General features: G+C 38.3%; 2 protein-coding genes across 4 annotated transcripts in view; both read left to right on the plus strand.

Moving 5' to 3' along the window:
* Positions 1–9,946, plus strand: part of ACSL1 (acyl-CoA synthetase long chain family member 1) — a 37,205-nt gene extending 27,259 nt beyond the window's left edge. Inside the window, exons 13-21 of one of the 2 annotated variants that reach the window (XM_084204148.1) lie at positions 1,386–1,520; positions 2,301–2,396; positions 3,417–3,489; positions 4,156–4,244; positions 6,589–6,705; positions 7,061–7,204; positions 7,709–7,810; positions 7,902–7,973; positions 8,171–9,945. In XM_084204148.1, the coding sequence (XP_084060274.1) occupies positions 1,386–1,520; positions 2,301–2,396; positions 3,417–3,489; positions 4,156–4,244; positions 6,589–6,705; positions 7,061–7,204; positions 7,709–7,810; positions 7,902–7,973; positions 8,171–8,311 (969 nt within the window). In that variant the 3' untranslated portion in view covers positions 8,312–9,945. Of the gene's footprint in view, positions 1–1,385; positions 1,521–2,300; positions 2,397–3,416; positions 3,490–4,155; positions 4,245–6,588; positions 6,706–7,060; positions 7,205–7,708; positions 7,811–7,901; positions 7,974–8,170 lie in introns of both variants that reach the window. The other variant, XM_084204149.1, reaches the window with a different exon arrangement.
* Positions 9,947–10,725: 779 nt separating this feature from the next.
* CENPU (centromere protein U) lies at positions 10,726–22,279 on the plus strand. 2 transcript variants are annotated; one of them, XM_084203819.1, is made up of 12 exons: positions 11,284–11,321; positions 11,423–11,494; positions 12,876–12,993; positions 14,375–14,480; positions 14,800–14,890; positions 15,971–16,043; positions 17,037–17,154; positions 17,534–17,612; positions 18,645–18,692; positions 20,039–20,100; positions 21,297–21,453; positions 22,118–22,279. In XM_084203819.1, exons 2-12 carry the CDS (start codon positions 11,444–11,446, stop codon positions 22,253–22,255), a joined length of 1,041 nt encoding a protein of 346 aa, XP_084059945.1. In that variant the 5' UTR covers positions 11,284–11,321; positions 11,423–11,443; the 3' UTR covers positions 22,256–22,279. The 2 variants fall into 2 exon arrangements, with proteins under 2 accessions (XP_084059944.1, XP_084059945.1); XM_084203818.1 differs by having other exon boundaries at positions 10,726–11,494.
* Positions 22,280–22,799: the final 520 nt, after the last annotated feature.

Here is a 22,799-nt window from a genome sequence, read left to right on the forward strand (position 1 = left end):
TTGATTCATGACTTAGTGTTTTGCTCTGAGCAAGTTATTTAAGTTTAGTCTACAACACGAAAATGAGGCTTGGCATCTGCATGCCACACTTTTAGCATCTGACTCATGGAGTGGAATTTGCAAAGCAAGGTCAGGTGTTTGCCTATGTTTGCATGGACACATACAAATTTCCTACATGGCAGCCAGAGTGTTCTAGCTGGGAGAACTGTAAACCAGCCAGTTGGGAGTGCTGGGGAGGTGTCTGTAGCCTCACTGTCCTGTGTGTGCTGCGTGCCTGCTCCCAGTTAACTGAGATGGGAATTTGAAAGTAGATTCTTTCCTGAGCTTCAGATTTTAACTGGCCTTTTGTATATGGGTGACTGACTCCTTTTAGGGTAGAGCCAGGGGAGCTAAAGGATATAATAAATCCTATGGCTGCTAAAGAAATGGCAGAGCTGTCTGTGCTGTCTTAGCCAGGAAATTTCTCTGATCATGAGGCTAGAGAAACACGAAGTAACACAAGGTTCTGTATGGCTCAGGTGCAACTAGAATGGTGCAACTGGAATCTGTTTGGAGGGGAGGAAAATATGAGGCTAGCTTTTAGTATTTAAAATGTAGCTCCTTATTCTGCTCACACATTTTCTACTGGAATTTGAGAAGCACAGTCCAAGCTTGGGATTTTGTTCTCATGATTTCCTCCACCTTCTTCAGTCTGCGGCCCTGAGGCTTCCACCATTTCAGCCTCACCCACCCTTTCAGTAACCTAGCACGTGAAGCCAGCAAGTTGGGGATTTGGCATATCAGGAGGACATAATGCTGCAGTCTGCATGCTTTCAGTCATAATGCTGAATCTTCCTCTTTCCAAATGAATGTAGTAATGTTTGCCTTGCTGTTGAGCCTGCTCTCTGCCTTCCTAAGAACAACTAGAAGGAGCTTTTGAGAAGTGACCTGAAGTGCAAATTTGTATATGCAGGACAGATCATTTGGGGTTTCTGAAGTGAACTGCATCTCCTCACAACACTGTGCTTTACATTATGTATTCTGATAGGGTTCTTTTCAGAAAATGCTGAGGATTATGCTCAATTTGAATTTTGATGATACTAGAATAGAGAAGTAAACCATCCATTTTCATTCATACATTTTAATGAAGAACTTATGCATTGAAACAACATCACACAGTTTGATGGATATCAAGAATTAGTTAAGTGCCGATTTCAACTCTTGAACTGAGGTCAAAATAAAAATTCACAAGTATTTCTTACTAGAATTAAGATGCCTATAAATAAAGGTTGTTTTAATTTATGTGGTTTTCATTGTTAAGAGTCTCTATGCATGCATATGTAAGAAAAAGGGAAGGGTAGTCTGTGAGAATTCTAACCATAGTTCATCCTTCTCCTTCTTAATAGATTTTTGGGCAGGCAGATTCTTCAATAAAGAGGTGGCTGCTGGACTTTGCTTCCAAGAGGAAAGAAGCAGAACTCAGAAGTGGTATAGTTAGAAATAACAGTTTCTGGGATAAAGTCATCTTCCGTAAAATACAGGTATGCTTGAAAGCCTCTAAGTTAAACTTTGCAATTGTTGGATTTCATACCAATACTTTTAATCTGGTATGGCTTTTTCACGGAGCTAAGACTACCTGGCTACGCAGAGTGAAAATCAGAGCTGTCTTTTTATTTTCAACCTCATTTTTTCAATTCCCTTAGTTGTCATAGTAGCAGCTAACCATATCAAGGAAGTCACTTTGAAACGGTCTGGTGCTTCTCTCTTACCACTTTGAAAGCAAACATCGTTCTTCTGAAGGAAGAATGCTAAGTATGACACAGGGCCACCTGTAGCCCTTGCTGTCTTCTCCCTGTTGGTCACTAGTAAGCCATGCCTGCTGTTATATGACACTCACTTGCTGTGGCCTTTACCTTGGCTGTACAACATGCCTATGTTGCTGCTTTTTGTAGCATATTCTGTGCTATATATAGAATAGCGTATTCTATTTTATTCCAGTATTCAGGATGTATGAGAAACTGATACAAGGCAGTTAAATATAAAGCCATCATTGTAAGGCCATGGCTTAAGCTCCTTATTGCAGAGTCTGCATTGCAGTGACACCACGTACAGATACTTTGTTTGAGATTCTGGTCTTCCAGCCATTAATGAGACTAGAAACATTGCAAGAAAAGCAGCTTGCAATAGCAGACCAAACTTTTACTCTCTAACATTTGTGGGTGGCACTGTAGGTGAACAAAGGCTAAGGGTGTCATAGAAGATGACTCTGGAAATATTTCTAAAATGCTTTTGGTGTCCACAGTATCTTGTGTCTGTTGTAGGCAAGTTTGGGAGGAAGAGTAAAGCTGATGGTCACAGGAGCAGCACCTGTGTCTGCAAGTGTACTGACCTTCCTGAGAGCAGCTCTTGGCTGTCAGGTGAGTTGCCTGGCCTTAGTCCTAAACCCTGAATATTTTAACACCTGGCTCCAGCATTGTTAGAACTTTTCTAGCAGTCTGATTATATGGGTAACTCTTTCTAGTATTCTTGGAGATGATACAAGTACATGCTCTTTTCCTGAGTTTCTCTCAGTCCCCTGAAATTTCTGTATTCATCCCAGAGTCTTTTAACTGAAGTAACCAGCTGATCTGTCTTAGAGGAAAGATTTTTTTTTTTCTTGGGCTGCAGTAAACAATAAATTGTCCATTTAATTTACTGGAGTTTGCCTTGCTTACAGAAGTATTTTTAACTACTGTAGAAAATCTAATAATCAGTGTGGTAATATTGTAGTGTTGTTGTTTTGAACATGAGGTGGGCGAATCAAATTGCACACATGGCATTTTATCTTCAGAGCCTCTTCAAAGTATGTGCTTGTGGAGGTAAAATTTGAACAGCAATGGCATAAAATAGAACAAATGTGTTGACATTAGATAAATTCCAAGGATAGAAAGTAAAAATAATCTAAAATATCAGGCTTTCATAATTTCCAGAAGTTTTTCAGTGGTGTGCTGGTGTAATAATGCATTTTGCATAGAAAAGGGAAGGCTGTCTTGTGTATAGCAATCACAGAGCTGTCGTGAGGCATAGGGATTCCATTTCTGGCTGTCTCAGACAAACCTATTTTTAAATTATGTGGATTAACTCACTGCTTGTGTTATAGTTCTTCACCTCTTTGTTGCTTCTTCTGCTGTTTTCTGTTTTAATTTAAACAGGTGTCGCATGCTTTGTGAAACTTTTGAGTACATATTGGAGCTGAAGGTGTGGAATATTAGCACTTAAAACTGTGTATTGTGATAAAACTAATATTTCAGGGGTTTTTTAGAAGGTGCTGAGGGTTTTGGTACACTCAAATTTAAACAATTAGAAGAAAATAAACATAATATTAATTGCTTTTTAATGAAGAAACTTTGTGTTGAAAAGTAATGGTCTTGAAATTATATTTTGATTTCACCTTCTAGTTCTATGAAGGTTATGGACAGACTGAATGCACAGCTGGGTGCTCCCTGTCATTGCCTGGTGACTGGACTGCAGGTATGATGTTCAGCTGTCTATCTGTCTATTAAATTTTAGGATTACTGAAATTTTTAGAGGTCCCTGGTCACTTTATTCAATCTTCAGTACGACCTGTCATGAAGGATAAGATTGGTTTTCTTCAAGTGAAATAAAAAAATTTTGAAGAGATCCCTTGACATTTCTACCCCTAAATAGCTATGAATGTTCAGTAATTCAGACTTTTAATAGGATTTGTTCTTGTAAGTTGAAGTAGCTTGAGGAGAAGAGAGGTCATAGTATTAACCCTTGTAGTTTCTATCAAGCACAAATCTTCTGTGTATAAAGGCAGTACTGGAAATAGAAATGGCATTTTTTGGTGTTTGGAATCAAGAGTTTGCACTTCCCTCAGCTGTTACATCTCCAGCTCCCTAACTGAAATAATATTGCTAATGGAAACTATATGGGACTTCTGCTACTTAAATATGTCTGTAGAGTGAGGATCCTGATTATAAGAAAAAGCAAGCTTGAATACATGGTTCTGCTTGTAACATTCTTAGGGATATCTGAGAATTTAAAGTTTCAGTCCTGGCAAATTTAAGCTACCAGAAATCAGTTTTCCATCTTTCTTCAGTGTGTAAGCAGTTTATTTTTTTCAGAATCTGACTAAAAAGCATCAGGGTATTGAAGTATTACTCTATTTAACAGGTCATGTTGGAGCACCAATGCCATGCAATTTCATCAAGCTTGTTGATGTACAAGAAATGAATTACTTGGCTTCCAAAGGAGAGGGTGAGGTAAGTAATTTCAGAAAGTCAGCATGAGCCTATTGGGAAATTTTGGAAAATGTGTTGGTTTTTTTTTTTGTTCCTGAAATAACTAAGTTTAGTAAAAGTGCTAAACATGGCCTGCTATCTAAAATCTAAGATGCCTGCTGCCATACCAGTTAATGATTCACAGAAGTGAATCAGGAAATAGTATATGGGAGGAGAGAAGAAAGAGCTTACATAGCAATGTTATCCCACAGGTTAACAGATGGGTTTATGACCATACATAAGGCTGTTTGACAAGGCAACATCTTCCAGCTGTGGAATAGCTGGGAAGTGTGGCCATCTCATACTGCAGCTACCCTTCAGCAGAATGCTGGCAGAGGGCTTCCCTCCCACCCTTACTGCCAAGGGCCAGAGAACAGCCGATGCATACAGCCAGTTACCCAGCTTGTGATGTGTGAGATGAGGTAATTTAAAGTGGCTGGGAACTTCTGAGAAATGGAGTTCAAGTGCCATGAAGTTTGCTGATGATTTGTGATGCCTGCCTGCACTTTTTTCTGAACTTTTTTATGCAATCTGCACAAATTGAACATGTAGGTTTCAATTTGCATTTTGAGGACTCAGCTTTATATGTGATGCTAAATGCTGTCTTTTAAAATGCTTTTCAAAGTTAAGTGTATACAGATTTAACTTTGCATGTACTTTGAACAGATGTTAATGTAGTAATTTATTTTCCCCAAGCCTCGAAAGCAGATCAACTGTGGTGTCTTTCATGTGCTTTCAAGAAGCTGTGGGAGCAACTGGGGGAGTGAGAAATTAAAAGTGGCTTAAGCAAGTAACTAATTTGTGGCTATAAAGGATTTATAATATTTATTATTTGTTTGCGTTGTGATTCGTATGAGACTAGAAACAAAGCATTGAGCTATAACTCCCAGAAATACTCAAGGATTTAGTTGGCCTTCGTGGTGGGAAACTGCAAGTGAAGAACATCAAAATTGTTCTGTCTTGCATATGACTCCATATTTTGTCTTCAACAGCAAGTTTTGCTTCACTTTCAGTATGTTCTTAGAGCTTGGTTTGCTAGAGGAATGGAGTACAAATTCTTATAATGAGAAATAGTTAAATAGTTTTTAAAAATCTCCTAAAAGTGTTTTGCTTTCACTTAATGTGAAAATGTGCTGCATTAGGAATTAGTTTGGACTTGAATAAAAATGGTAGCCCCTTAATGTATCAGGTGCCATCTTAGTGTTTCAGGCCTAACTTCCTCAGTATAAACTATTCTAAATATAACAAAAAAGCATTGTAATTTGCTTCACAGAATTCAAAGCCCATGGCTTTTGAATTGGCTCTCCTTATGTATTTGCCTAAAAGAAATATTCTTCCTTATTTTCTGCTTTTCATCTGGGTTAAATATTTCTAGTCCCCTCCTCTGAGAGTAAGCTTGCAATATTCTCTGCTCTGTCAGCCTTGATTTTCACTTTTGCCAGTCAAGAAGAATAAATATGTGAATAGAATTATATATGAGCATATGCAGAGGAGGTCTCAGTGTCAGCTAGCAGGATACAGATAAATGGTTGGCTGTCTCTCCTGGGACAAGCTGTCACCTACTGCCTTCCTGTGATCTTAGGGGCTGTGAAAAATTAACATTTGATTGGTCAGTCTTTGACTTGACTGGGACATGTAGAGTTCTCTTTTACTTGAATCCTTACAGATAAGGTCTGTTTTAGAACAGAAGTTATTTGCTTTGCAAAATATTACTTTAGTTTGGTCCCAAGTTTGGTACTGTCTCCATAAGGTCATGAGAACCCTCACTAATGCTCTGATCTCCCGCCTATTGACAACATCTTATGTTCATTATATTGTAGTTCATCAGCATACTGGGTAGGTACTGAAAGTTTTTCAAAAATTGATGGCTGAGCTACATTAGTAATTCCTTCTAGCTTAATTTTTGGACAACAAATGTGTCATTTGCTTGATACACAACTGGTTTTTCCTCCACAATGCCCCTGCGGTTTACCAAAGCTGAAATGAACGTGTTGCCAGGCTGAGAGATAGTATTTCTAGATCTAGCAGCATTTTTTTCACATAAATAAAACCAAATTTCTTCTGATAGGTTCCAATTATTCAAATAGTGGGTAGGAAGGCTACTGCTAGACTGGAAGAGATTAGATCCTTCCAATTTCTTATTCTATTTCATACCAGTGGAAAACATTAGGTCTCCAAAAACCATGAGCAGAAGTTCCTGTACAAACACAAACTACATCTTGCCTTTTTAATGGACATTAAGAACCATTGGAGGAAGCATTTGTTGATAGTAATGATTGCTAAGTTTCCTTCATTGTGGCATATATTAATAAATGGCTCTTTTCAGGTGTGTGTTAAAGGGGTAAATGTGTTTCGTGGCTACTTGAAAGATCCAGAAAAAACAGCGGAGGCTCTGGACAAAGATGGCTGGCTTCACACAGGAGATATTGGGAAATGGCTACCAGTAAGTTAACTTACACATTTGGAATGATACTTTCATAGTTACTGGCAGAAATTTAATAAGTAGATTAGAAAGCATCTGGTATTAAACAGAATTAGTTAAGCGAAAGACAAGAATTTGTGGATAATCACTGCTGTAGGTGAATCTGTGTGCCTGGGACTAAAAAAGTACAGTGCCAGTGCTGAGGCTTTCCGCAGTTTAGATTAGATGGATATGTAACCTATTTTCTTCCAATGCTAGTTTGACAGTTGTGTGGCTCTAGCACAGTTTTACTGTGCCAGTGTGGCATGCCTAAGGTGTGTAGATTGGCTCTTCACTTGAGGTGCTTCCTCTGAGTGAAAGTTATTTCTGCCAACAGAATGGTACGTTGAAGATCATTGACCGGAAAAAACACATATTTAAACTAGCCCAGGGAGAGTACATAGCACCAGAGAAAATAGAGAATGTGTACCTGAGATGTGAAGCTGTTGCACAGGTGTTTGTCCATGGAGAGAGCTTGCAGGTAAGCATTTTTCAGGTAATTTTAAAAATTAATGCAAAGGAAGACTGCAGAAAAGTCTTCCTTTCTTCTTTCCCCTCACCCCAGACTTTGGGACTGAAATTTAAATTTTTTTTGTAAATTATTATTATTATGAATTTTGATTCTGATTGTATTCCAGTGGTTACATAGCATGTTTCTGGATTTAGTTTCACAGCAGGTGGTGAAGCTGAACTAATTTGTATATTAATGAATGTATATAAATTGCTAACAGTGTGCAGTGGGAAAAACAGAAAAACCCATGCACACCAAGAAAGAACCTGGATATCTTGGGGGTTTTCAAGTGTAAATAAAAATGCAGGTCTTAATTCTTTCAATTCAGCTGAACTGAACTCCACGTGCTGTGTTCAGGTAGGCATCAGAGAAGGCTGCTGACTTTACAGCAGGATCAGAAATGCTCCCCAAATAAATGTGTAGGAACTAAAGTGTTGACTTAGGAATTTTTCAAGCTTTTCTCTGTTTTTTTAGGCCTTCTTAGTAGGTGTTGTGGTACCTGATCCTGATACTCTGCACAACTGGGCCAAGAAAAAGGGATTTGAAGGCTCCTATCAAGACCTATGCAGAAACAAAGTAAGGCATATCTAACTGAACCTTTAGCAACTTTTTTCAAGTTGCTGCTTATGGCAGCATGAAGCTATACAATGTATTTCTGTATCCACAGGATGTAAAAAAAAATATTCTGGAGGACATGCTGAGAATTGGGAAAGAATCTGGTTTGAAGTCATTTGAACAGGTATGATGCTTATGAGAACCAAATACCTAATTCTTTAAACTTGTCAACACCAATATGATCTGATTCCCCAAAAACTGCTTTTAATTTGTGTCTGGAGAACTTCTCAAGTGATGGGCTTTGTTAATCTCTGGGCAAGTTTTTAATAGTCTTATCTATTTCAAGGAATACAGCTCACCTAGTAACTATTTATTTTCCAGGTGAAGGACATTGTCCTGCATACTGAAATGTTTTCTATTGAAAACGGCCTGTTGACACCAACACTGAAGGCGAAGAGACCAGAACTGCGAAAATACTTCCAGTCACAGATAGATGAACTCTATGCTAATGCCAAAATGTAACTGCGAGTGGAATGAGCAAAGTGGCACGCGTCTGTCTACTGTTGGCCTTCGTATCTATATTTTGACTACAGCAAAAATAGGGAAGGAAACTGTGCAATCATTAACTTGTACAAAAATGGGTACTTGCCATAGGAACATTGAAGAAATGGAACACTGCCTTACTGTCAAGTCGTGTTGCGTACTGTTTTTATGGTGACCTACAATTTCCAAAAAGAGCCTTAACTATAAATGGTAACTATATGTAAGTTATTTAATATTTCCTTGGTCAAAAATGGGACTCACCGTTGCCAAGGAGCTAAGGTTTTATTGCCAGCATGTTTGCTGTCTGCAGTGTGTTTTGCAGCTGTCAATTCCACAAAGGATTTGGTAGCTTTGAAGATGCCTCTAAGTATCTTGCATCCTCAGAAAAATTACTTAAGCTGTTCAAAAACCCCCCCCACCCAACCACCAAAAAACCCAAACACTTACAGTTTGCATGGCTGGTATCACATCTTTTGTTAGTCCCAATATTAACTGGGGCAAGGCATCTGACCTGTATCTCCCCTCTACATCTGCACCCAGTTATGGGATGTACTTCTATAAGGTAGAAGTCAGCACTCCACACAAAGACTGACAAATAGAAGTTCCTCAGAGTCTGCATATGGTGGTTCTGCACTGTGTGGATGCAGTTCATTCAGCAAGTGTAGCCTCTGCTACATTAGTATGATTCTGCAGTGGTGCCAGCCCTGCAAATGAGCAGATCCCAACTCAGCAAGAACACTAGAGACCTAAAAACCAAATCTGAAGGCTGGGCTATGCTAACAGTCAGGGTAAACATTGCACCTGTACCAGATACTTGTTTCCCTGTAATGAACTTGTATTTCAAATGTGTTTTATGAAAATGTGCCAGGCCCTCTCTAAGTGGAAGATCTTATGAAATAACCTGTTTTCTGTGCTTAATGTATGAGCCACTGAGTACTCTTCACTGAATAGCAAAATAGGTCAGGTAGAATGTTTTTGCCTGATGCTTTGCAGCAATTGGAATGATTTGTACATGCCAGCAGAACTGTGTGTTGGCCCAGGATAGGTATTTGTTCAGGGATAAAAACCTAATTCCCAGATAAATTGCAAAATAATAACTAGTTATTATCTTTTGTTTGAAAAATCAGCAGAAATAAGCCTTATTACAGCATAAGTCTTTTGCTATCCTTAACAGAGTTGGTTTTGCATTAACATTCATTGCTGTTTTTTGAAAACATGGATATATGTAAAATACAAGCACAACAAGGTTTGCACTAAGATTTGTGTGTGATTGTAATGCACTACTCTGTAGCATAATTTCGTATGTGTATACAATTCAGGTACACAAATCCAAGTCAACTGTTAGAGCAGTAGTTTTACATTGAAATTCAAATGTTTGCTTAGTGTTGGCTATTTCTATGTTTTATAAAACCAAAACAATTTTCAAAACCAATGAAGGAAACCAAAATAAATATTTCTGCATTTCAATGCTGTGATGTGTTTGTTTATCAAGGAAAAATGCTGCTGACTAACAAGCCCAGGTGTAATATTCTAACTGACAAGCTGTAAAACTCCACTGCTACAGACATACTAAATACAGTATAAAGGCTGGTTGTTCACTTTTGCTTTTGGAAAGTGACTTTTTATGTTTAAGGTGTTGGCCAATATTTGTAAGAAAAGGATGCTCTTGTATGTAACTTGCTCTTTCAGTACATTACTAAACAAGCAAATCTTTTATTTTTGTCTTTTTCCTGGCAATTGTGTTCTTACCATCACCTCAAATGACTTAAGTGAAAGGTGGAGTTTTCTGAAATTTTGCCTTGGGTGGTAGTGGGTTTCCTTATTCTTGCCCTCACACCATGCATTTGACTTAAATCAGGTTTGAGAGATTTCAGGGATGGAGTTACCAGACCAGGGTAGGAGGAAGCACCACCACTGGCACACTGTTTAAAGCTCCCCACGAATATAGATGTCCGTGCAAAATGCTAAGCAAACTTATGCTCCTACTCACTGTAGAGCTTCTCCTCTTAAGTAATTCTGTATATTCCTTTATACATTTCTTCCATACTGAAGGAAACCAAACCAAATTTGTCACTTATTGAATAAATTACTCAAATTTGTATGCTGCTTGGAAAGGTAGAGAAGTGTCACCACACGTCTCCTATTGGAGATAGCTGAGAAATGGATGAGAACTGGATCCAAGGTTTATGTTCTTAAAAACATTCTATTGAAGAAACCTTTCTGGAAAAGCATCTATCACTACATAAACAAATTTGTACTATTTGTGGCTCATGGGGGTAGGTGCTGTAGCCAGCAAAACAGAAGTCTAAAGCGAGCTTACCACCTCTTAAGCCTAAAGTGTGTATTTCACTGTTTTAGTTTGTCTGGCTTAAGCCAAAGGGGTGTGTGTGGGTGTCAGTGTCACCACCGCCATGGATAGAGGTGTGGCAGTCCCTCTCAACTGACGGGACTTGACAAATTCCTAAATCTCCTCTGAACAATTTAATTGCCAGAGATGGAATTTTAAGTTTTCAAGCTAAAGCCTCCTTTTTTTTCTTTGTTTTTTTTTTTTTTTTTTGGCGCTGTGTAAATTCATTTCTTAACTGTTTGTGACCATAGCTTTCACTTTATCTTTGCAGAAGCGATCTCTTTCGCTTGCTTTTCCAGATGCACAACGTCCGTTTAGGGAAAGGGAAGAGGGGAGGAGAAAACCGGGGAGTTGTTGCGGTTTATTTTTTGTATTTAATCAGAGTCATTAACAGAAAGCTACGGAGGAGAGCGGCGGTGAGCAGAGCTCCCCGGAGCGGGCTCCAGCAGAGCGGCGTTGTGCCGCCGCTGTCCCGCTTCCCTTTCCGGCCTGGCAGCGCCTCCCCTTCCTTCCCGCCGGCCGCGCGCGCGTTCCGAAGGCGGCGGGAGGCTGCCCTGAGGGGCCGGGCCGGCGGGAACGGGGTTTTACCGCTTTGGAAGTGAGCTGAGCATAATAGCTTGAAGGAACAAGGAATAGTTTGAAGTAACACAGATTTCGCGTTCTCTCCCAAGTACCGACACAAAGAAAGCCGATTTGTATCGGGGACAATTTTTCATTAAGTTCATCCTCGGTTTTGTATTCAGCAGTACATACTGAACAGCGAAATGTCCTCAAAGAAGAAAATAAACAAGAATCATACCAGCTCTAAGCTAGAGGTAAGTTTCGCTAGGTAGGGCAGAATTCAAACAGCCAGTGTTTCGGTTTTGTAGGGTGTTCAGAGGCGGGCAGGGTGAAGGGCCCTGAGGGGAAGCCGTGTGAGGGCTGGCTGAGGTCTCTTGGTCCGCTCAGCTGGAGACTGAGGGGAGACCTCATCGTGGGCTCAGCTTCCTCACCGAGGGAATTGCGGGAGCAGACACTGACCTCTCCGGTGACCCGTGAGAGGACCAAGGGGAGCGGCCTCAAAGGTTGAGGTTAGATATTGGGATATTTTCACGCAGAGGGCGGTTGGCCATTGGCCCAGGCTCCCCGGGGAAGTGGCCACGGCCCCAGTCCTGAAGAATTCAAGGACTGTTTGGAGAGTATACTCTTAGGCACGGTGTGTGGTTCTTGGGCTATCCTGTGCAGGGCCTTGTGGGTCCCTTCCAGTGCAGGATATTCTGTGATTGTGTTGTGTTACTGTGCAGTTATGGCCTTGTCTCCGGAGGTGGATGCACAGGGGTTAATGCGGGGCTTGCTTTGCACTGGGAACTGCTGGGGTGGGCTTGGGGTGCTGATGTGGAGTTTTCTTTTTTCCTTTTAGGAGTAGCACAAAATGGACCATTGATTTTTCAAACAGGCAAAAGTTTAAAAACAATCTCATAAAAGAAGATTTATAGAGAAAGTAGTTTATGTGTATATTTAGTGCTATAATAGAAATGCTGGGGTGCTCTTAAGCATTGGTAAAATTAAAAAGCTTCAGAGGTCAGTCTTTTCTCGTTATAATTCACCTTACAGGTACACACAGAAATTAGTGAGGAAACTCACTTGTGCATTTTATGAATGGCACACAACTATTTTCACAACTGTTTCATAAACTAGTGTCATTCTCCCTTACCCTTCTGCCTTACAGAAGCATCTCTGTAATCCTTGATTTGTAAATTCCACCTTTTTTTCATAAGGAGTTATTCTATAGCTTTTCAGTTTCTTAAGATGAAAGTAATTAAATTGGACAAGGGTGGAAATTTATGTGATGTAGAGATGAAAGAATAAATAATTTAATGCCTGAAAAGAAAAAGACTACAGATCATAGAAACCAGGTATTAGAGTGCTGTAAGATTTCTAAGCTTGTGCACTTTTATGAAATAAGATAAAGCTTGCAGTAGAATACAGTGTCAAATAGCAGAACATAAACATTTTATACCATCACTTCTTTTAGGGGAAAAACCCCATAGCCTGAGATGAAAATATGCTTCAAATCCTTATGTCATAGCTTAGGAGTCAATATGGTTCTGGTTAAGTGTATTTCTAGCCAAATGTTCTTGAAATTTATTGTGACATTTAATCTGTTGTACATTCAAAGAGCTGGGTAAAGTGGCTGTTAATTTCATACCCATCCAGAAGCACAAAGCCAACTCCAATCTTCGCTGGAAATCGCGTCCGCTTGAGGAACCGGATGTCTCAAGGATATTGAAGGTAGTGGATACAAATCAACTTGAGGAGCTTGATGATTCCTTTGGTTAGTATTATCTTGAATGTCATTTAATGTAGGATTTTCACAACCAACCACTTGGACAAAATACTTCAGGTGTTTACCTAGGAAAAGGTTTTGGTTCTTTGCAAGAGAAAGTAATGGAGAGGAGAGACAGATGGGATTTTGTGTTATTTTCTGTAATTAGGGAGTAACAGGAATAATGCTGTAGTATGTGCAAATAGAAGTCAATGGAAAAATACTGGCTATTCTACCTTTATAGTCTGAATGGTAGCATCTCACACATCATAATATTGCAGTTATGTAACAACTTCCAGTTAAAAACTAAAGTTCAATATCTTAATTTATTCTTTATTAAATTACACAAATTATGAGGTGACTTTTTTACCATTGCAAGAGTGTTCATGTTAGCAGACTTGCAGAGGTGTTTTTCTGCCACTTTCAGGTGTTACTTAAAAAAATATCAAGCCATACAATTTTTGGTGAAGGATTAAAACCACTTCCCTGCTTTATATTGGAATTCTGTAATGAAGCCTCAATATACAGGAAGAGAATCAATTTAGATGACATAGATGCTCCTCTGTGTGGAGTCCTCTGTTTTATCTGGGTATGGTTTTTTTTGAAAACCAGTGTATAATTAGAAGCTGTAGAGAAAATGCTAAGAGCTATTTCTCAACTGTAGTAGTTATTACTCTGAGCAAACTACAAAATATAAATGTGACTTAGGAACAGCATTGACAATGAGCTATAAAAAACAATTTAGCAAAAGCGCTGTTTGTAAGGCAAAGCTGCAAAATGAAAAGCTCTTTTCCTTATTTCTGTGGTATGTATTCAGACTGCAAAAAGGATACCCACGGACACTAATGTAAACTAACACAAAAGTTTTGTGGCAGTGTGCTTGAAAAAGAAATTTATACTGTTGAAGGCATGCTAAATCCTAAATTTTTCAGAGTTCTAATCTATTTTGGTAGCTACCTTCAAGAATTCTACATTTACAAATATTCTGTAGCAGCAGTGATTGCCTTCTCATAGCATCCACTAAAGCAGCTTAAAATCTATATTAAAAAAAAAGAAAGTAGTTGTGTGAATGTATAGAAGATTTACATATGCCATAGCAAAGAGGGACTTGAAATAATCTGTACCAGGTACTTTGCTTGCTCTGGGCCATGTGTACATGCTGAGCTACCTTTGGTTTGGGTTTGTAAAGAAATAGCAGGTGGATGGGTACAGAAACTATGAAACCTTTCACTGTATATTTTTTCATAATCCTCAAATAATACTTGTAATGAGAACTTCCTTTTTATTAGTTAGCAAACCACAAATATTCTAACTAAATGCTTAATGGCTGTGCTCTTTGCCTTAACAGATGGGAGCAGTGCTCATACAGTTTATTTTTTGTTCTTTATAGATCACCCTTTGCACAGTACTGCTGTGGATTCTTATGGAGAGGAACATTCACAAAATGAGGCACTCAGTCGTGTTTCAGCACCACAAAGGCAAAATACAGACAGACGGTCTGTTGGCAAAAAATACAATTGTCAGCATTTAATTTAATCTTTAGATTTTTAGATTTAAAGGGGAAAGTGTTCTATTTAAATTATATGTAACAAAGAAAATTATTTTAAAAATATTTTAATTAACATTTTAGTATATTTATCATATGTTTAATCCAATTTGGTTTAAATCTGAAATTGTCATGCTATTTAATTCAAGTAAGAACTTTATTAGTACTCATATGAGATACAGCTGTACAATGTTCCCTAAAACACAAGGTTTTGTGTATATGGATCATCCTTCCTCAGAGGGTAGTAGTGTATGTTTTTCTTTTCCCAGTAAAAAACTGCATCGCTCAAAGCCCTCCAATGATGAAGTTCAGGAATTCAACGCAGCTGATGCTGAAGAGGAACCTCTTAAGGAGACTGCGGTACCAAAAAAGTTTCATGATTATTATCAGTCAATTTAATTTTAGTTTACTTCATGCCATGCCTGCATTAGTGGGTGGGGGAAGAAAAAGAACTTCCATTTGTTTCTTAGTACTTAATTGCATCCCAAATAATCAGTCCTCAGAGCATTCCAGTGAGGTGGCCAAGTGAAATGCTTAAAGCTGCAAGTCATCACGTCAACGAGGAATGTAATAGCCAGGTGTTCCTGGATCCTGTAGCCTATTCTCTTGCTGGTTTGGGAGTATATCCTTTCCTCTTTTCAATTATCTTCTTTGTATCTGGAATATATGTTCTTGAGGAATGGCATACTAGATGGAACATGAATCCTTTGTTCTTGTTTGGTATTGAAGCAAAACAGGTTTATGGGAAAAAGAATATTGATAAAATTAATTTTGAATATGTATTAGAATTAAAAGCCATTCACTTTTGAATGAGTGTTTTTGAACAATTACTCCACAATTAGTGTAAAATGCTTGTGGCCCACTTAACTGCCAGACATACAGCAGGAATCAACTGTCTGCGGTCTCAAGAAAGTAACCTATGATGAAAGAAGCTGTGCAGTAGTTGGAACCAGAGTTTTTTATGTATTGAAATTTTTTGGAATTGTACACTCAGTACAGAGTGTTAGTCTTTCATCAGTAGGCTGGATGCAAACAACACTCTTGTACAAGTGCTGTTGTGGCGTCACAAAGGAGTCAAAATAGAGAAAGGATTGGGACAGAATGTGGATGAAAATGAAGTTGAGTGGGTACTGTTTATCAGAGAAATGTTAATCCTGGGCAATGAGTGTGCTGAACCAAGGGTCCTTAAACTCCTTAGGATGTCTCCAGCCCTGCTGCCTGGCCAGTGGCTGATGGATCGGTGGCCAGTGCAGTCAGGCAGCCTCTGTCCTGCAGCAGGGTGACCACTGGGCTGGAACTGGTGGAACAGGCCAAAGGAAATGTTACTGATGCTTCAGTCAGGAAATGCTTTCTGCATGCTGCCTGATTGTCATCTCTCAGGAGTTCAGATGAGTAAACCTAGGGTTTCTTCTGGAAGTTAATCTGCTTTTCATGTCACAGAGAACTCTGAAAACTACTCAATTCCAGGCAAAAATGGAGCAGTCTCCAGAGGAGAACACATCAGATCCTTCTGGTAAAGTACACTTTTCAGAACTCCCATATATCTTTTCTTCCTTCAAGATTGAAGTTTTTCAATGGTTTTCATTTCTGGAATGTAGCAACACAGTGCTTCTAGAAATGGGAAGTTTCAGTTTCACTTTTGGTATAGACCCCATTTGATCCCCATGGTTTGCATCCCTGGACTTGGCTGTTCCTCTCCTGAATGGGTAAAGCATAGGTGTGCATTTTACCTCTAAGTCAGCCTGCTTTCCTTTGGAGGGAAGCCTGGAGCTATGGCTATGAAGCTGTAGGAGGTGTCAGCACATTCCTTGGTCTGGAAGCTGAAGCAGCAACTGTGGGACAGAACTTGGAGTGCCCCTGATTGCAGTGCAGGAGCAGCTATCGGAGCTCCAAGACAGTGGCATTTTTCAGTAGGAAGAAACTGTCCCTTGGGTCATCTTGTTTCCTTTGAACAGAACCCCATCACGTTTTAGTACTGGATTTACACTGGGGAGTGTGTTAAGAAACATGGTTTAACTTCTTGTGGAATTGGTTTATAATGCTATTTCAAGGTTTAAAGAAATGTGTTTGTGTGTAGTGGGTTTTTGAAGCATGCATGGTGTTACTAAAAGAATGTATACAAATATAAAAGCTCGTGATTCTTTGAGTAATGCAAGTTGCAAATTCATGCTAATAGTTTTTAACACAAAAAATCACATCCACAGTACAATATGTAGTTTATTACTTAGTTTACTAACATGTTCCTGGGCTTGCTTGAATCAATAAATAATAAGAATTAAGTTACATGTCATTGATCATCCCAGTTCTAAGGTGTTCCCAGTTAAATCTATCACAGTTGCACAGGCAAAGACAGATGAAATCATTAGGATATTCCTCTTCTCAAATTTCATGTTAAAATACTCATAATTTTTAGATGGTTATTTTGATGGTGGGCACAAGAGTTTTTCTATTGTTTTACAAAGTGTACCAGAATTGTGCAATGCTTAGTTTCACTGTGTTGTTCCAGTGGATAGCCCACATTCTCTACAGGTTTGGTGTCCCAAAGACCTGAAGAGATCTCCTAGAGATATTACAGAACTGGATGTTGTTCTGGCTGAAGTTGAGAAGATAGCAGCAAATTACAGGTAAATATTCTGCTTTTCCATGGTTGGATATTCAAAGTTTTAAAAGGAAATAGCTGTGGTTTTGGTAATGGGCTCTACTTTAGGGAATCAGTATTGCATGGTTAGATTCTGATGTTAAGGATTATTAAGTATGTATGATACAAATATTTCTTCACATGTAACGCTGACATGGTCTCCAGGGATTTGATATTTTTCCCAACATGAACAGCACATCTCAGCTGATATTTTTCAAGGTAGAAATGAAGCTATTGCTAGTATATAAAAGATCTGCAGTTGTCTAGATGGTTAACTTTGGGGTTTATTTGTTACTCAGATTAAGAGTTTTGGATGAGTCTTTCGCTTTACTAAACCAAATATTTTGTCCCTCTGACTTCTCCAGAGAAAGCATAGAATCAAACATTTGTAGAAAGGCTATCAGTGACTTTTCTTCTGCTTTCAAGGATCAAATCACTGATCTTGTAAGTACACCAGAGATAAAATCAGTTTTGTGGTCAGAATACCTGTGGTTTTATATTGCCCTTTGCACATTCATTTTACAAGCTGTAGAGGTTTCCAGTCTCTTGTCAGTATAAGTAGTACGAAAACACAATTTGTTGTGTGCAGGTTAGAGTTGGCTGCCTCTGTGCAGGTTTTCATACGAATTGCCTCTAGACACAACACTGGGGTGATGCAAGTACTTGGCCAAATTGTCAGCTTTTGAGAATAGGGAAGCATCCAATAATCCTGAAGTGTTGGTCATATTTAAATCATGTAGTAAAACTGGTGAGCTGCATAATTTTAATAAGCATACAGCTATGTCAAACACTGTTTTCAAAGCTCATTGACTAGAGTTTTAAAAGGTGGGTTTAATTTTTGTGCTGTCTCAGTGACTTCTTAGCAAGGCCTCTAACATATTTCAAAGAAAATCATCCTTTTTTAATTAACATTTTGAACATAACTGTAAGTGTAAGATATTCAAGAACCATCTGGACACAATCCTGTGCCATGTGCTGTAGGACGACCCTGCTTGAGCAGGGAGGTTGGACCAGAAGACCCACTGTGATCCCTTCCAACCTGAGCCATCCTAGGATTTATTGGCTGGAAAGATTAAGGTGATTACGATGAGTAAAATGAACTCAGAACTTTGCAGGAGTTGTGCCAAGTACAATGGCTAGGTACTAAAGCTATAGTTCTGAGGGGTTCATTAGCAGTAACAAGTGTTGGAATTACCAGATTTATACATCTATATAAAGATACAGAAAAATTAAGGTAGGTATTATTATAGGAATTGGTACAAGGAGTATTATTTGCTCTACCTCCTTTTGTGCAACTATTTTCCTCTGGCATGAGGATAGAGGAAAGAATCAATACACAAGCGGTGATGTCCCTTTGAACCAGGGTTTTTTTTTAATAAAACCCCAACTTCTTATGTTATTCCAGAGTAATTCTTGCAACCATGTTTTTAGGAGGGTAGTGATGACCTGTCAACCTGTAATTCTTTTTCTCTGTAGATAGCAGGAGTCCAGGAATTAAAGAATATGAAGAAAAAAAATGCTAAGGTAAATACATACATATCACTAGATTGTAGAGCATACAGTTGTGGGCACTGAAATGTTGAGAACTTGACTGGAAGAGACAAAATCATTTCCAGAAAGGTGTACTGTACTCAGAATCAACTGCACAAATGGAGGTTAGGAAACCACAGGAGGTTTTTTGGAAAAGATCTGAGTAAATGTGATGGATTGTAAACTCCAGATGTTTACTGCTATATGGTGTAAAAAGAATGAGTGCACATTAGGATGGGTAAGATCTGTGCATGTCAATTACTCTTTTGGCTTTTTGGTTTGTTGTTTTTTTTTTTTTTTTTTTTAATGAGTGAGGCCTCTGGAGAGCCAGTTAAATAATGAGAGCTAACCTTAAAGAAACATAAATGAATATAAAATCTAGGAGAGCAGCAGAGATAGCAACCTGTGAGGATAGAATGGGATTGCTTAATTTAAAGAAGGGAAGACTCAGGCAGCTGCATTCCCTAAATTGATGCAGAATTTTTGTTCAGAGGAAGACAGGTCCTCTCTTCATTTATAGCAAGTAGGAATTTCCTGAAAATGCAATAGGAATGTTGACAGAAGGAGGCATTAGTGTAAGGGCAGAAAAACATTGCAGTGGTTTCATCAGGGAGAGGTGAATGCCCTACAGAAGAGAGATTTAAGAGCAGCTTAGGCACTGTCTGGATGTCTGCCCAAATTAACATCCTCTGCAAAATTTTCAATGGCAAAATAGCTTTAACAAATAGTCAACATAAAGCTTATCCTGGGAAGTAGCAATTAACATGCTTAAGTCTTGTTGACTTGGGGTGATATGATAAACTGCCCTGCACGTAAAATGAAAATCCTTATAGACACCTAGCATTCACAGCTATTCAGATTTATCCTTAGTTTGCTTCTTAGACATTTGTTTAAAATTAAATTTTAGTTGCTAAATTTAAATTTATTATGAGCTTTGGGTGTTAATTTTTTTTAAATTGCATGTTATATTAAAGAAAGCTTACTTAGTTATGGCAATCATCCTGAACATACATTCGCATTCATTTTCATCTTTAAACCTAAAACCACCTGGAGTTCATAATGTTTGAAATCAAAAAATCACAAACTCCTTTTGTATGCTTGTAAATCCAATGTTTCTTAAGAAAAATTTTGGGTGGAGATTAGAGTTTGACACTTTGAACAGCTTTGAATTGTTTCAAATAGAGATGTAACAGCGCAGTTTTTCAGATCTGGTATCTTTGAATATTCCACAATGACAATCAGCATAAAACTTCAGAGAAAAAAAAGGCAATAAAATTCGAGTCGTTTGCCTTTAAAGTTTTAGAAACTGTTTCACAGACTTTGCTCACTGTTTGTTTCAGGCAATAACCAACATCAAAAAGAAAAGGCAGCAACTGGTGCAAGTCAGAGAAGAGCTGATTGGGTGTGTTTCTAACAATGGACAATAATAGTCTGAAGAACTTAAAGAGTCTGGTATTTTGTAACTCGGAAGGGAAAGTAACTTTTTTTGTTCTCTCATTTAATTTTGATGGAATTGCCACTTTGCTTTTTGTTTTTACAAAAGCTCATGATAACCTCCTCTTTACATATTTCGGTTGCCTAGGCAGTCATTCTTTTAAGTTCTCTTAGCTCTCTAGTTACTGGGAGGGTGTTTCACACCGTATGTTGATAGGAAGAACACCAGTGTTAGGACTTGAATTACAAAGGTGCTGGATCATAAATTACAAGGTAATAGAGGACTTTGATTTTGAGGTGGGAGTGTATTTCAGCTCTGCAGGTTGTCAGGGTTATTTCTTAGTACATGGTTTATTTCCTTTTCATGTGGCCACACAATTCCCCCTCTCTAACTTGGCATTACTCTTAAGTGTCATTTAAATACACAGCATAAGAATTATGTGCTTGGAAGAACCATTAGACTTCCCCAAATCCCTTGGGTTGCTAGTGACAAGCTTTGTACTGAAGCTGCATTTTACACCCTGTAAGGTAACTCATCCAACCATGAGCTTGGATCCACAAAAACAGGGTAAAAACCTTTTCTCTATGGCCATGAGAGGTGTTTTTCTTTGTAGTACTATGGAAAGCTTTTCTCAGAGAACTATTTGAAGCCCCTGAAATCTGTCTTCACATTTTTATATGTTGGCTTTTAGTTCTTTGATCATTTTAAGAAAGCTTTTTTCCTGCAACCCTGTTGTACGAAAATCACTGTTGGTGCTCAGTTTTTGGAGTGCTACTTTAATAGATTGGGCATTCCAGTTTACTTAGCAGAGGTGTAGGTAGTTTGTAGATCCTGAATACGCTTCAGCATAAGCACTGAACTGAGTTTTGCAGGTAGGGGTGTGCAGAAGCAGAACACCTTGTATTTAAGAAACTACACTTCAGAAACGTAAATGCTTAAGAAAGAGTGACAGACTCAAAAGAGAGTGTTGGGTCTTTTTGGTGTATTTGGACTCATGTCCCTGTTTAAGTACTATGCTTGTTCTGCCTGAGCACTATTCCATAGTAACCTGTGTTTTGTATTTCTGACCAACCTTTTAAGAATTCCTTTAAAGGAAATAGGGTCATAGTTATTCATGCAATAAATATGCCGATGTAAGCATCAAAGTCTTGATCTTCTTTCAGAGCTGAACCGCAACTGACACAACTACAAAGAGAATATGCAGAGTTACAGGAAAGGAAATCTTCCTTGAGGCAAACAATGGAATTATTTACTGATTTAAAGGAGCTACAGCAAGACTGTTTGGATTATAAAGAAGAAAACCCAAAAGAAAAAGTGGTAGTAAGTACATATTCTGCATGTGTTTCAGTTTTCTAAGTGTTTTTATTTTAATTTATGAAATTTATTTATTAACATCTCTTAAGTAGCAGTATTATGTTAATTGTCTTTGTGGAAGCAGCTTGTGAATCACTGCTGAACTTTACTGTAGTATCTCACTTGTTTTTTTGGTCTCATATCAGAAGCTGAAGTATTGCAGAAAAGATTCTGCTGTCTTGCTCTCAGTATCCAGGAATTCAAAGGACATAGAAATAAAACAGTTGTCCTTAGTTGTAATTTTTTAATAGAAATTGAAGATTAACAGTGGGACAGAAGTAATTAATTTTTTGTGTTGTTGTTCAGAAGTAGGGAGAGCTCTGGCACTTCTGTGTAAGATATTTAATGCTGAGAACAGTGCTGGTATGTCATGACCAGAGTAACTTCTCATGTAGCCTTAAAACCCATTCCCATTGTACCCAGGACCTGGTGTGCTATTTTCTGTGGACAAGGCTTACACACCTGCCTTGTGCAAGGGAAATCCTCGCATTTCAGAGGACATTCTGATGGTGGCTGTTGTTCACTTTTAAAGGTCATGCTGTGTCACTTGAGAGGAAGAATAAATACTGATATGTGTGATCTTTCCGAGAGTTAAAAATGTTGCCTTGTAATTTTGTTTCTTTATCAACAGTATGGAACTTCCAGCCTCCCTGCTCTTCTGGTGGAGTCTTGGAGGATTCTAGGAGCAGAAAGGCACTTTGAGAATATCAATATGAAACTTGAAGAGGCTCTGGCTGTACAAAAAGAGCAGAAATCAAAGAAAAATTAAGTGTCCTTTTAAGACTTTCAGACATTCAGCAGGAACAGTTATTAGAATTGTCAGTGCTGTTTAATCTTTGTTATTCTATTTTGTTTCAGTGTTTAAAAGAAGTCAGCAACTTAGAGATCATATCTTTTTATTGTCAAATAGTCTCAGAATATCAATGAAAGGAAACAGTGATCACAGTTAATAGAACTTTTCTGTACTAGGAACAATGTTGGGTGTTAATCTTATCCTAGTAAAGTAATCTTGAGAGGAATATATCCATAAAGAGAACACAGACTCTGGTTCAACAAAGATGAATAAACAAATAGTTTTATTAAATTTGCATTTGAAATAAATTATTTAATCTTGTTATGGAAATAAGAAGTCTGTTTTGTTGCCTTCTCAATAAAACTTGGACATACAACTAACAAAACAGAACCTGTACAGCAAAGAGCGTTAAAAGTGCTAAGCTTGGAGCAGCATTCATAATGAATATTTTAGTCCAGTTCTTTTCAGCCCCCATGTAATCTTCCATGATCTCCTCACACCTGCTGACGTTCACCCAGGC

This window comes from Fringilla coelebs, assembly GCF_963513975.1.
Source record: "Fringilla coelebs genome assembly, chromosome: 4".
In the NCBI taxonomy this organism is placed as follows: Eukaryota; Metazoa; Chordata; class Aves; order Passeriformes; family Fringillidae; genus Fringilla; species Fringilla coelebs.